This window comes from Mya arenaria, chromosome 2, assembly GCF_026914265.1.
Source record: "Mya arenaria isolate MELC-2E11 chromosome 2, ASM2691426v1".
Classification (NCBI taxonomy): domain Eukaryota; kingdom Metazoa; phylum Mollusca; class Bivalvia; order Myida; family Myidae; genus Mya; species Mya arenaria.
Genome location: NC_069123.1, coordinates 37,171,588 through 37,187,960, shown reverse-complemented (window position 1 = coordinate 37,187,960; position 16,373 = coordinate 37,171,588). Strand labels below are relative to the sequence as shown.

The following is a 16,373-nucleotide window of genomic DNA, read 5'->3' as shown; positions in this document are numbered from 1 at the left end:
TCAATAGTTGACTCCTTGCACTAAAATCCCTAAATGAACTGTCAGTATAATTATGAATGCTTTAAAATGTGCTAACTTTTAGTCTTCTTGAAGTGCAGTAAGAAATCAGTCGGAGGTCTGCTTAGTCAAAAAGTAGAAGTCACATTTTTTTTGTTTGATAAAGCTTGATTTTTTTCTTTACGTAATAATGACATTTCGGACCTTTATATTGATTTGCCAATGTCAGTCATTGAAAGTTCAACTGTAGCTCCTATCGCACACCAATAATAACAGTTTATTGCTGGAAGACATGATTTAGAAGCTGACATCATGTCAAGATGATTACATGTCACGATGATTACACGTATTTATCCTCAAATAATCTCCTTATACTAATAAAATGCCTCTTTAAAGAATTTTTCATGGCCAATTATGTTTAAAGTACTCACGTTATTAGTAAGCCTTGTTCACTTTTATTTGATGCGTGAATACTTGATAGCAACATAATTATCACTAAACCCAGATTTCCCTGACCATAATTATATGTACAAAAATATGGACGACAAAAGGGTGATATTATGAAGAGATGTTTTAATATAACCCTAAATAAACGAAACAGACCCTTGGAAGGCTTAAGATCGTAACGTTCAATGCGTAATCCAGTTTTAGCGTAAACTGCGTTTCAATATAAACATTCTAGGAACATTTATCGTACAGATTATGCCAGTTTGAGCGTAAACTGCGTTTTAAATTAAACATTCTGAGAGCATTCATCGTACAGATTATGCCAGTTTTAGCGTACACTGTGTTTCAATTTTAATATTCTAAGAACATTTATCTTACAGATTATGCCTGTGGGTTTACAGCAGGATAAGATTTACGACTGAGAAATCTTATTGAAACAGAATAGGCAAACCCGAAGGCGTAACACTTACTGCAATACTGTTGAAATGAACTAGGCAGCCGAACAACAAGAGTCAACAAGAGACAACAAACGAATGCGATATCTCAGCTTACTGACGTCAGGTTTAGACAATAAACGAACGCGATATCGCAACCTACTGATGTCAGATTTAGACAACAAACGAATGCGATATCTCAACTTGCTGTCGTCAGGCTTAGACAACAAACGAACGCGATATCTCAGCTTACTGACGTCAGGTTTAGACAACAAACGAACGAGATATCTCAACTGACTGACGTCAGGCTTACACAACAAACGAACGCGATATCTCAACTTACTGACGTCAGGCTTAGACAACAAACGAACGCGATATCTCAACTTACTGACGTCAGGCTTAGACAACAAACGAACGCGATATCTCAACTTACTGACGTCAGGCTTAGACAACAAACAAACGCGATTTCTCAACTTATGACTTCCGGTTTAGACAACAAACACTTACTATATCTCAACTTACAAAAACGTTTACGAATTTATAGTGTGAATATGCTAACAAACCGTTCAATTGTTGTTCTGGTGGAATAATAAAAAGGGTAAACATGAGGAAGATTAAGGAAAATTAAATGTGTCACTTATCCCTCATATATTGCAAAATTCTTGGGAGCGAAACTTATTCGTTCATATGTTTTCTTCTCATATTTACTGATAAGAAACACATCGAGCGCTATGCCAACTGATTTATGAAGTATAGAAGGTAATGCTTACGTCATTATGTTAAGTTGGTCTGCAGCTTATGCTTTTATGTAGGTTTCAAAATGTACATATGAAAATGTGAAGATACAGTTTTTAAAGTCCACACTTATAATATATAAATAAACTATTGTAGTTAATTCGATTTAATTTGCTTCAGGAAATTTTTAAACCGAAACATGTCTTATTTCGACTATAAGTCACACATTTTCTCGACAATTTTTTTTTTCCTGCCTAGCATGTAGCTTATCAAATTGGAAATTAACGCCTAACGCAATATCAATTTGGTATGGCCTAGTCAAGCAACACATTTCACTCTATGGCAAACCTTACCATAAGTTTCGTTGATGTAAATCTTTTTCTATGTGCTCCCTGTCTATCAATGACGCGAGAGACTTATCGAATTTTGTGATTGGCCCAGTTGCCCGATCTAAGCCACCTGCACGAAACAATGACCAGGCAAAGCTTTCAGAACGTTGATTCGCAAATAAACATTATCATGCCAAAATGTGTCGCTGCTTCTAAACATTGTCTGTTTGTAGCATAACCTTTATTGCTAAAGCCACATTGTATCAACTCTTAATCAGGACGCGGATATTTTGTATTGACCGTCAATAATATAACACATAACAGCAATGCCTGACTTTGCAGGACATATATAATTCCGATGCGTGAAAGAAAATTGCTCTGCATGTGCCTTTAAGGCTTTATCGTACACATCGGGACTCAAACAAGATTATATAGCAAACCCATTTGAAGCTTTTATAGGCACGTTGATCAATTCGATGTCCACTCCATAAATAAACAAGCGGTTTATTACTTTGTTCCTATTGATTGCTCACAGTGATAACAATCCCAATAAATTTGAGTAATATTATGAACATTAACTGATTTTAGAGTATACAAATGTACCTCGACATTATGGGTTGACAGCGCCGCGTGTGCCGTCACGACCACAAAATAGAAATTAAATGCCAAAAAGGGACATGCGTTATAGGTGAATGCAATGATTTAATTAACACCTATTTAATATGAACATAGGGCGGGAACACCTGTGTATGGATTTCACTCTTTTAAATGGGTAGGTGGCATTTGTTTTCTTCTCATTCAGCGTGTAGCAATAATACCTATAAAAAGTTTTATCATCGTTTTCTCTTCTTTTTCTTACTAATGGTTCTGGCAACTTGACATCTCCATACGTAGCTTGGTTACAGAGTTTATGAGCATAACATATCGGATACTGTTCAAATACCAGCTAAATCGCTGCAATAACTCCTGAGTTTTGACACTTATTCAAAATTTGATGAAATTGACATAATCAATGATCTAACTTGAACCACTTAAAATACACACCCTACACATAACATGGTTACACTATTTTGGCCATATTTTTTCCAGGCTCGAATACTCGTTTTTTTGTGTGTTTTTTTGTTTTTTTATGGGGGGGGGGGTCCAAGACTATTGCAAGAGCGGTTTACTATTAACGATGTAACATAAGCTCCGAATTATACACTGGGAATTTCATATCTCTGAAAACATTATTAAAACTGTTCACATGTCAATCGGCCTTTAAATGTAGCAATTCTAAATACATTATCATATTGCCAACCGTTCCCTGCAATGCTTTCAGATTTTATGTAGTTTTAATTACATATTACATAAACAGTGTCTAAAATTTATTTCATGACGAAAAATGTATGTCTGTCATAAAATAGCGGTAATCACCAAAACACATGGCATTGTTGCTTTGATTGTGTCAAACTGTTTGGCATCTTATACTTTTTTCTGTTTTGGCATCTGTTATGAGTTTAAAACGATGTGTTTATTTACTCTTTTTTGTCCTAAAATGTGCTAAACTCTCAAACATAGCTTACCATATATGTAAATATCTATTATTTTAAACAACCTAATGAAGCCCTACAAGTTGACTGCGTCCTTCAAACCGCCTGTGGTGATTCCTTAGAAAAAGTTGATATTTCGATTGCAGCATACTTCATTTTAATGCATACACAGAAATGTCAAACTTTCCTGGAAATTGTTTTCTAAATGACAAAATTTAAATCCAAGAAAATGAATAGTTTGAATGTCCTGTCTGTTAAAAACATAATAGTTATTCACAAATTTCTAAAGAACAACAAATCATTTGAAAAAAGCATGTTGTGGCGTTTTGTTTGCATAATGTAACAAATGTCTGGTATATCGTAATAATTTCAATGAATATATTTAATTTCCCCTTTTTCCCTACTATTGCCAGTGACGATAACAATAGGTTTTTATTTTTTCATATGTGAAAACCAAGCCACACGGGTAAATGTTGTTTCTTTCAAATAACTATTTTTTAAGCGTTTAAAGGTTTTTATTTCTACTGTCAATGAACAAAGATGATGTAGAAATAAAACCAATGACGGGCTTAAAAAATTAATGCGCTGGAAAACACGTGTTTTCTCGCGTTATGTCATTTCCTTTTGTGTGCAGATAGCGCCACTAATGTGCAGTATTAAATTAATTAAAGTAATTGCAAATTTACGGTTCCAAGAAGATGCGGGTCTGAAAATATTTAAGCCTACCCAATTTAAGGATTCAAACTTGCCTTGAAATCAATGTTAATATACTTTCATAGAAGAACAGAATTATACGAGAAGTTCCAACTCTCGATCAAAAAAAGAATTCCATTACAAGATATGTCATGTAAAAGTAAAAGAAGAGTGAAGCGGATTGAGCAAGTAGATATATATATTGTCATAGTGATCGCATCTACCAAGTTTCATAATACTATTTTGAACATGTTTTGAGTGGTGTTCATTTTATTATTAGCATTAAAATGTTAGACGACGACGGCAAATAAGCTGCCAATGTGGTGACTATACGTCTACTTTTCTAATTGATTCGTACAATCTATGCATATAAATATATATGTAGCGAAACAAACATACCCGGTATTTCCACGGACGGCCGTTTTGACATTGGAGATGAAGGCTCGGATGCATAACTGTCCTCCTCTGAACGCGAGTGGCGGGCTGCAGGCGGTGTGGAACAGCTGTGCTGGGGAACCATGAACGGGATCTGTTTCATACTGCAAGGTAAGACAATCAAGGAATTGTATCTCCGTAGCACCTTTTGCATCCTCACCGACGCTAGCTTGTTCATATCCCCTTCCATGTGAACTTATTTAACTATTCTTAAGAATAAACACACTGTTTGAAACAAGAACCTTCACTGAATATAGATGACGGCATTAAAGAACTGGGACAGAACATGCATTAGACTAAGCGTTTGTCTTTGAATTCCATCACGGTTTCTTGAGAACGCTGACACTGAATAAAGGGAATCTCGATAGTTTTCCAATATCATTGGACCCTATGCTGTTTTGGTCGCACTCTTCGATTGTAGATAAAGACGAGACAATATTGCACGACATTATACAAATATACATATGTTTCTTGTAAATAAAAGAAATCCAAAATTGATTGAAGACTCTAGCTTGTTTGAAAAGCCATTAAGTAGACCAAAACAAAGTTAATAGAACATTAAAGTAACATTCGGTGCAGCTGTTTCTCTAATCCGTATGAAAATAAAAAACATAAGTGACTATATGTGCTGTGTATGTGATAACATAATGAGTTCTAAAGTTAATAAATTGCAAAATAAAGTGACAGAAATAAATAACATTTTACAAACTGTTACTCCAGACGGAAAGTCTAGTTTTATTATTGGATTGGAACAACTTCAAAAAACAATAGATCATTTTAATCTTAGTCCGAAATTGATTCTGTTGTAAAAGCGGAATTGTGACGGTTTTGGATTTGATTTTCGTTGTACTCCAAATTTTCAGTCTCATACGCAATCTGTTTGCCTCAAAAGGCATCAATTAGACGAAAGTTCGTTCAATTTCTGCTCTATTTGAGTTTAATTGTACATGATATAATGATTTGGGGATCGTATGGAAATTATCACAGAGGCATTGTAGACAAAACGCCAAAAAGCCAAATGTCGGTCGACATCCTTTCTACAGATATTATATACCATTGAAATTCCATTATATATATTTATTTTATCAAATTTCTGTTAACCAGCGTACTTTTATCTGTAGGATAGTACATATTATTCGACCATTTTTCTCGAAGCTAAAATAGACTTTCCATATTTTATAGCATATCAGACTAGCGATTAATCATTCGGTATTTGTCATGGAGCTTGTTACAAGCTGGTTACTACTGTCTGGAACTATCATACACATTTGTCATACCATTGTGCCCATGGTAATTAAGGAAGAACGAAGTGTTCAATAACCAATGACTATCTAAATGTAAGTGTGAAGTTTTAACTAACTTGACGTTTCTATCCAGGAAACGGACTAAAGTGAACGTCCTTTCCGCTTATCACCCTTTGTTCTAGTATATAAAATGATATTTTTTATTAACCGTATTGATTGATGAATTTGTATATATGTTATTGCAAACACAAAATGTATTAAATATCACAATCTGTTTGGCCATGAACGAATAATATTTAGTTGCTTAGGCACATCAAAAAGAGAATATTGAGGGAGCGCGTGAATCTTTTATTTGTAACAAATAATAGTTTTATACGAAAAGCCATGTATGCACTTACAGTATAGCATAATGACACATTTACAGCGTTTCAAACCAAAATGACATATTCGTCACATATTTCATGTGAATTATATGAAAAATATTTATTAACAATTTTCCCTTAATCATCCTTTTTTGATAAAAAGCAACAAATATTATTATTTTTTAAATAATACAAATGTAGCAGGGTAAAGAAATTGAATGCGGCGAGACAAAATAAAATTTCATCAAAAACATTGATACTGGTAGAGCAATTGGTTATAGGATTCAATAGTTATTGGTGCAACAATATGTTTATCTATTGGGTATGTTAACATACTAGCATTTCCCATGTTGACAGTCTAAAGATCCTTGTGAACATCCATTTAATGCTGTTGTCGATATATATGGACCGAGTTTCTATCATCAATCATGCATAATATGACCATGAAAAAGCTTAACCGTTATAACAATGTTCCTAATTTAGTGTTATTACATAACACTGACAACTTGTAAATCATGGTCGACCCTCATAGTAAGTTAAGAAAATTGAATATTCGGCATTGTTATCAATGAATGTTAAGAACAGATCACTAAAATAAAGGGCGATTGCCCTCACGTCGCGTTGGGTCTATAATATCGGGGCCCAATTGTTCAGATTTATGTTAACAACGTGATTAACTACATCATTGTTGACTTTGAAGAAAACAATTAATAATGTGCTCATAGATTTAAATAAAAATGTCCAACTGAAAAATTGTCTCAAATGCTGTTACAAATACAGCCGATCACAAGTGTATTTGTCAAAATTCAAGAGCAATAAAGATTTGAAAGTAGCGATGAGGTTAATAATGATGTAAACTTAACCACAATTCTGAAAAATCGGCCCATTGACACTTATCGAATCAGGTTTTGCTACATTAAATGAGCAATATGTTTACAAATCATTACATTACCAATATAAAAAGTTCAACGCATATGTGCACGTGTCAATGAGTTCATGTTACATTTCAAAATAAACGAACTAAGAATTTTACTTCTTTAAGAGTCAGGTATTGAGTTATTGCCCATGGGCTAGAGAGCATCTGGTGATGCTTTAAACAAGTTAGCAGAATGTATTACAAAATATTTTTTTATTTATTATTTACCATTTTCTACCCTCTACCCCCTCCTTCGCAATTGGTAAGACCTTACCAGCGCTTGCCTATTAGATTGGAGGATAGTTCTGTTGTTTTAGTATGAGACATTTTTCTGAGTATAATTGAGTGTGTCAAATCAGTTTATGGTAAGGTAACACTATAATGAACGAGTGCGCTCCGAAAAAATATATTTAAGTATACAAGTTTTCAGTTTAGTATTATTATGCTTATACTTCATGAAAAGTATAATCAATCGACATTGATTGGTGTGTTATTTGAAATTAGCATCAAAAATAAGCTAATTACGTCATACGAAATTCCTTTTTTTTTCTTTCAAACACTGTGTGCAATTATGTTTGTCTAAAAGAGTGAAGAGGGCGAAAGTGAGAGAAACATGATATAAGCCATTGTTTTCCTACAATAAAGAACTTAAAAGCATCAACTAAAATTAGATTTTCTCTATATAAATGCGATATCAGAATCAGAATACGATAGCCATAAGGTTAATAAAAGTCAACATTTTCTTGAACAATTCTTGTGTACATCAATTTGCCTTCTGGCTCGATAGAAGATAACGAGCCTTAACGAAGCCAAATTACAACATAAAATATAGCATCACGCACCAACGAGATAAAAAAACTCTTTTCGGCGGTATTTCACAATAACATTTATTGCAACCTAAGAAAACAAAACTAGCATTAAAAAGTAAATATAACTCATTCATTCAATACGGAATCATTTGATTCCAGAGTTTATTAAACTACATTAGTTTACGAATTGAAAACATTAGCCAAGTTTTTTTTAAGTGCAGAGCTGGTTTTGTGCACGTTAGGCCGCCGCATCTTGATGTCTTGAGGTCTTGTGTGCAATACGCAACCTCATCATGCTGGACCTTCATGACGAGTTGTTTTTGAAAATCGTATAATGCATGGTCAAATTACAGCACGGAAAAAAATCAGCCAGGACGCACGCAGGTACGCACTAGACGGAACCGCCAGTGTGACAACTATATATTGACCCCTGCAAATGGATATGAAGCAAAAACATAAAAAAAATGTTAAATAGAGTATAATTTAATCTTAAATTGTAACATAAAATTGCAATTGGATGCTTAAGTATGATAACTAAGTTGGTCGTCATGTAATGCAATGGAAAATATAGCGACAGTACCTGGAACCTACAATTGACGATTTTTTTCGCACATTACAGGTTAAAATAAAAGGGGGACATGTCTATGCATTATCATGTTTAACTGTTTTGTCCGTTTGATAAAAAAAAACATATCATTTGTGTACAGATATAAAACTGTAAGCGATAATTTGGAGCTTTGAAACTTGTAGCGACTTTGCTTTTATTTAAAAAAAAAACTTTTACAAATGCTTATATTTTTCATTTGAAAACAAATCATATGCCTTTTTGTTGTTATCAATAAAGTCAAATGAGTTAAACCTAATAGGGCATTTTTTTGTTATATTCTCATTTGCATCATCTTTTATAGTGCTTCTATTAGGTGTAAAGATCAAAGTACGACAGAAAGCCTGCGACAGACACAATAGATTATATTAACTACTAGTTCTCTGAAACTAACACTTGTTTGTCTGATGCAATTAGGTAACAAGCAGTAGAGGCCATCTCAATCAGAATGATGTGACGCCTGAGGAGAACATACGACATCAACCATCTCCCCATTATTCCAAACACAACCGGGAAAGAGGAAAACAACAACAAACGTAAATCAAAGGTCACTTTTGTTTACTTACAGTTTTACAAAAGTACTTTCAAATAAGTAATGTGAGTTTCATATTACCTTGATTTAAGAATATCTAATCCATCTTATGAGAGATGTTCAACTGATTATATAGCGAGTGTCACAAATGATAATTAGAATTTGACTTCTAAATCTCATTTTTAGTAAAACGTTTGGATGTAAAATTTACCTCATTGCAAACAATATTAAAGGATATGAAACTTCGATCGAACTATACAAATCGCTGATAAGGCCTCAAGGTCCAAAAGTTCACCAAATATCTTCTAATATATTTTATTTTTAATATGCGCATAATTTAAGTCCCTTAAAAATCCACATGAAGCCCTTCATATCAGAACAGGAGATTACATCTTATTTGGACTATTACAACGTACATCATCTACAATACATACATGTTTTCACATATTTGGTGTTACATTTACAAATGTTGAATGAAATGTATTTTACAAAAAATGTTTAAATAATTTGTAAACATGCAGAAAATAATATATTGACTTGAGGTTGAACTTTTTAGTACTTTTTAAAGTTAATAATGTGTTTCTGAATACCAGGAGTTTCTATTTCATGTAATGAATGTTTAATTATTTTTTTCATGTCATCTGATTTCAATAATTGTTGAAACGTGTTGACAGAAGGACGCATGTAGTATTAAACTCTAATTAAATACAAGAACACTTTCAGAATTATTCCCACAAACCGCTTAAATGTTATCCTCATAGAATAATGTAAATGAATCCAGGATTTTATAAATGCTCCAGCACTGGTGAGGAATTTAACAGATTCGTTAACCTTTAATTTTAATTGTACCAAAGACCCCAGATCTGAGAAAAGTGTTCTTTAATACAAAATAGTAATTGATTGATTATTATAAAACTTTTATACATGGGATAAATAGAACATTCTAGAACATTCAAAACAAATTTTGTCACATATATTAATACTTAAATATGATGGGGGTAAAGACGTCTATTTGACACCATGCAAATAAAACTGAATAATTCAACTAATAGCCATACAAAGCGAAAGGAAACAATACACAATGATATACTTATACAGGTACCATAATCAACTTGTTCTGGAAATGCTCAATCACAAATATTAGCCAGCGTCATTCTTATATGAAATAAAGAAGATATTGATTGACTCTTCCACGCAATCATGTCCAAACAGAATTCTATGTCAGATAAGATCGTCTACAGAGTCTGGTTAAAGACAGATGAATAATCATACAAGAAATATTTGCATAAATTCGGTTTGTTTTCAGATATTCTAAGCATGGTGTGTGTTTTTGTGCGCCGTTTCTAGACAATGACCACGCCATTTATTGATAAATTTATGTTGAAACATTTGCGGTCTGTTTGTGTTGGTTGTCTCTCAGTTTCTGTTAAGTCTCCGCCTCGTCGCCTTTTAAACAGAATAAGTAATCTAAGGAAGCGGAGCGCAGCGAAAGAATATTATTTGAAAGAGCATTATGCTAGGGGAAGTATGTAACACAAATTATAATGAACACATATAACAAACATACTACTCACCAGATGATACAATTCCAAGATTTTATTTTAAAAAACTAGCACAAAATTGACATCGTTGTGTACAGCGCAATGAATCTTACTTACTGATCGCTAGTACATCGCAGTTTTGACCATTTTTTGTAAATTCTATATTTACTGCGATTGTCTACCATGTAAAATCCCAGAAAGTTTAAAAAGCTGAAAATGACAGCAAGTCGCAAAAGTGCTTTTTGACAGTTAAGTTTGCGGAACGATCACATGGCGTTCAGAAAAACATGTTAAGTTTATTCGGTTAATCATGTAAAATTATGCATTAATTTATCGGCCTCATACAAACTTGCATTGACAAGTCTATGCTTGGTTTGATAATATACTTTATTTGCCGAATTTTGACCATCTGGTGTCTAGTCCCTTAACAGTTACTTTGTAAAACAAACACATTTCAAAAACAGTTAACTACGTTGTCAAAAGCAGCTCTGTCTTGGGAACAATCCTCTTTTTAAAAACTAAACTGCTTTATTTTCTGGGTAATGACAATGTTTTTTACAAGAGAGACAAACTTTACAAATGACAACTGTGTGTCATGTCAAATAATACCAGGGAGATAACAAGAACAAAGTAGATTTTCTATGGAGCATTTTTGTCAATATCTTAATTGTCCCAGAAAGTTCCATCGCCCTTTCTTTGTTGACGGAGATCAGTTGTACAGAATGATTGCCGAATCTGTGATATGCATTACACTGCTTTTGCAGCATTGGACTAGTATTTGTTTGATTTAGAACCTGGTTCATTTGAATAAAATCGTAAAACAGAGAGAAACAAATGCTGATCGGAGCGAAGTTTTGGACTGCATTTTTGACTTTTTTAAAAGTTTTAGATGTCAATTTTGGTTACAAAACTCTGCAATATTTGTGGCAAGACGTTTTTACCATATTGTTATAATAAATAATTTTTCGAGCCATCATTGGTGAAACAGCACACGTTAATGGAATTGGTCATGTCATAAGCGGAGAAACAACAGCACATGAGTGTCATTGATAAATATCATTTGCATTGTGATACGGAACGAAATTGAAACTCACTTATCGGTCCACGAACTGGTTCAATGTTGACATCCCCAGTGCGTGTTCGGCAATGAATGAAACTGCATCGATTTTAAATATTACGCTACCGACTAGTCCAACATTTTTTTCGGAAGCAATGACAATCCATGCAAGTTTGGCAAAACACTATTTTCAATATCTTTACCCTTTTACCTCTAAAACGCGTGCATTGGAACATTTCATACTTCTATTATCTACGACACTGTTCTCGTCCAGAAATTAAGAATACAACATGTAATAAATATCTAGAATAGCGATGAATAATTTGGTATTTGCCAAGATCCCAGCTGTCTGGCGGGAATGTATTTTGTCTTACCATAGGTGCACTTGGTCATTATCAGAGAAGAAAAAAGCTGTAAAAAAACAACGAATATTCATCCTGTTTAAATTGGTTAAACGTTTTCATCCAGGAAACGCACAAACTTGAACGTTTCTTCTGCATCTTTCTTCTTTTTCTAGTATAAAAAGGTTATAAATAAATCGTATTTATGCATGTTTATGTTTGTTTTTGCTGCAAACACAATATAATTTATATGATAGCTTTAAGAATCAAGATTCAGACGGCCAAAGCCCATATGGACAAATAAATAAACAATATAGTGTTTTCAGGTGATTCAATGCATATGTAATTACAAAACTAAACAACCAAAAATACGCAATTACATCAACATAAGTTCAGTAAATCAAACTATTTTATAACGCAATTTATAAATTAAATTAACATGTCAATAACGGTATATGTTGAATCACAGATAAGTGGAAATAGAGGGTATTTTACATATATACAAAAGTTGTGCTATGATGATAGTTATGTTTGCAAATATCTGTAACTCCCTATATCGGACAACCTATACGAAACGAAACTGTAGGGATCCTAAGGGAAATCACTTAAACGTTAATATTTACTTTTGTAATAGTCTTATCTGAATGTTGTTTTCTTCTTCTAATTTTTGCTTTTCAAACTCAGCTTTAAAGACACACGCAACAGCTATTGAATAATTCAACTGTCAATTGCATTAGCTTTAATAAAATCACTTCTTTGTTTTATTTTGATGATGATATTTAGATGAAAACTAATAAGCTATACATTTCAGCAATTCTAATCGCACTTAATTTTGAAATTTCATGAATTCATAGAACTGATATTGTTTTTAATTGATAAATCAGGAAAAAAGAGTTTCATTTTTGCTGATTGTTATGTTATTTAGTAATTGCTGACCAACTAGAGAATAAGGTGAACTATTATAAACGTTACAAGATATACCTAAAGAAAAAAAAAATGTTAGTAATTAATCACCAATTAGATTTTTTAAAAAAGTGCTCTTTCGTTTCTCAAAATGATGGCCTTAATAACTTCTTGGAAAATCTGTCTACATGCATAATTATCATATACTTTTTTCAGAATAATGTCGTTATATGATAACAATGAGCTAATTAAAACGTCAACATAATTCTTGATCATCTCTCCTATTCATCTATTCTTTGCAGAAAATTATATTAAAATCTTGAAAATATCACCCCAAATACAAAAAGAGCATAGCGTTCATTACATCCTCACCTATGTGCATGAAACAAAATGATTTTGGCAATTGCATTAGTACAATAGATTTCTGCTTGCTTTTTTGGAGTTCTAGCTATGAATAAAAGAAAACCCTGATGTAAAAATGATAACATTGCAATACAGTATTCAAATAAAGATCTGGAATTAACCAGTTTATGGTGCAGTTGGGAATGTGTTTTTTTTTTAATTAGTTTATTGTCGAAAAATACAATGGGAACAAGAAAAACAGCTAATGGCAATAACAATGACCTTTTTAGGCACGATGGCCAATAACCTATCTGCACTTAACGAGACTAGATATTCTCAATATGAATACTTTTAAAAATCTCCGTGCAAGGGCCTTCAACAGAACCACAATGGGTTGGGAAACCAAAGTATATAATGCTTTAAATGTTCATAGTGTATTCAGTTTTCAGGAACTTTCTTTTAACGAGTGAAACATGCATTTTTGCTGCTGAAACATGCAATTATTTCGTAAACTGTGTTCAACATTTTTTTCATACATACGAGTATAAGCAGAAGATACATGCATTATGTTTGCCAAAGAGTGAGCCTCAAGACAAAATAAAAAATGAAAATTTGAAACATTTTATGTTCTTCTTTTTCAAACATTTTTTTAACTGTGGAATGCCTTTAAGCAATACAATCGTAATCTAACCTGGTCGACCGCAGATGAATAATCTTTAAATGCATATTTGGTACCCAACAACCCAAGACATGTTTAATGACAGCTGTAAATTGGTGGTTAGAAATTAAAAGCATAGGCTTTTTTTCTCCTGACCGTTCAAAGACAGTGTCTTGGATGCATTAATTAATTGTCTGTATTGTTCGACCCTTGTCTGTCTATACGTCAGTGTCTGTTCTGCCATTGGCCTGTGTCTATGGAAAAGGTATTTGATAAAAGATTGTTATCTGGGCATATCCCGATCGTTTCCACTGTATTAGTAAGTTTTTTGTTGATACAAAAGGCAAATACTGCATAAAGTGTTGTACATCAACAGGCAATTGTACAAAGTTTGGTTCAGTTGTCCGCAGATTACATTTCGGCTAGTTTGTACATTAAACTTAGTTTATTGGTTAATTGTTATCATTGGATACATATTAACCAATCAATAAACTGTTCGGCTTACTTTGATCAAAACAAAGAATTAACCAGTTATATACAATTGGATGTAGGTTTAAGGCTTATAACTCGTTAACAGCGATGAAAATTATTTCCGTTTGCCCTTAAACCAAGAAACCAATATCTAATTACTCATCAGTATGTGCTTTACGTCTTGGCATCATCTGCATCATCTGCAAACTGCTTTATTCTCTAGGTATTTGCAATGCTGTTATATCAGAAACAAACCATGCACATATCAGATAGTAAATCATGTCATCTAAAAGAAAGATAACTCGAACAAACTAGTTTTTCTAAGTATTCTTTTATCTTGATAATTATATTTATATTGTCTCAGAAATTACCAGTTCCACATGACAGCTGATCAGAAGAAAATGCTAATTCCCGTTGTGATATACAGTGTAAACGTAATGTTCCATAGGAATAATATGTCTTGGGCATTTGCACGTGGGTGTTAATGTCGTTAATTGATATAAACTGTCATTGGAATATTTTGTAACTGTTCGCTGTAGGCGGCGGATTAGTGTAACTAATGTAACGGTCCGCGGTAGGCGGCGGATTAGTGTAACGGTCCGCAGTAGGCGGCGTATTTACGTTCATAGTATAACATTCCGTTATAGACGGAAGTACGTTCATAGTACGTATGTTAAGTTGGTTGGTTATATGCAAATTAGCAAAACCTAGGTTCTGTGTGGATTGAGAATTACTGTATATAAAGACGAGCGGACCCCTTCAGGGTCGAGCATTCTTTTCTCTGAAGGGATCTGTTGGTGTTTGTTTGACGTTGCACGTTACAAGTTTATCTTGTAGTCGTTTGCATCAAGTTTTCATGTTCAGTTCTGTTGTATAAAAGTCATTTAGAGCCATCGTGTTAGAAAGAGAACACGCTGATTAAGTACCACATATCACTGGCTTACGGTTTTGACATCATTATTAATTTGCCGAAGTTAATCACGAGTTTTATGGGTATGCTTTGGTGACAATATGCCCACTTCCTTGTGATACGGAACAAAATCGAAAAGTACGTATTGGTGCACACACGCCCATCCTTGCTGCAATCTCTCCCTTGACCGCGTAACATTATATCATACTTCCATCAATTACACAGTTTTAATTGATGTAACAAAGAATATTTCTGATGTAACAGTCTGGACTTGACTAGCGATACATCATTTGGTCGTTGCCACTCACCTTTTTTCATGCGTGTTATAACTGTCTGGATTTTTGTATGTTAACATGTGTGCACGTAACCATTGATAATGAGGAGACAGTAAATTGTTTAACGTACGTCAAACGTTTTTTTGAGAGTGGAGCTTTCATTGGGAAACTGTTGAGCTAAAGCGAAATTTAAATCTGCTTAAGCTAATTTTTGAGTACCAAACCTTATTTTTGTTGATATGCTGTATTGCTTCATACCATATTGTATTAATGTTGATGCTTGTTCCTATGATGCATGATGAAAAAAGAACTGTTTTGTTTTGTTTTCTTAACTCTGTTTTAAGTCTCAATGCTGGAATGGAAGGTCTGTGTTCAAATTATAACATACATGAGATTTTCTATGAATCTGCGTTTTTGAAAAAAAACAAAACACTTTCTATTATTTAATCCGGGTAATCGACCTAAAAGTATCATTTTTTAACTCTAATGGAATCGTGGCGGGCCCTTTGATATCAGGGGCGTACTTTGTCAAAAATCAATGTGTAGGCCCCGTTGTTCTTGGGGGGTCCGGGGGCATGCCCCTCCGTAATATTTTGAAATCCTATATCGCCGCAGCTGTATTTGAGGCATATTTTGAAGGAAAATAAATTTTATAATTTTGCAGTTTTTGCCAAGCTAAAAAATATGTTCCATACTTGTTCTTAAGCAGTTCAAATTTTCAACAAAAAATAAATTAACGATAATTCGTTCTCTCCGAACTGTATTCAAAATATATTTATGACATGAACATTTAACCGACCATGTCA

General features: G+C 33.4%; 1 protein-coding gene across 6 annotated transcripts in view; it reads right to left on the bottom strand.

Annotated features, from left to right (window-relative positions):
* The window catches only part of LOC128218821 (synaptotagmin-15-like), a 198,956-nt gene that overhangs the window by 17,916 nt on the left and 164,667 nt on the right, over positions 1-16,373 (bottom strand). For all 6 annotated transcript variants that reach the window (XM_052926557.1, XM_052926544.1, XM_052926550.1 and 3 more), the window contains one exon: positions 4,567-4,706. In XM_052926557.1, the coding sequence (XP_052782517.1) occupies positions 4,567-4,706 (140 nt within the window). The remainder of the gene's footprint in view (positions 1-4,566; positions 4,707-16,373) is intronic.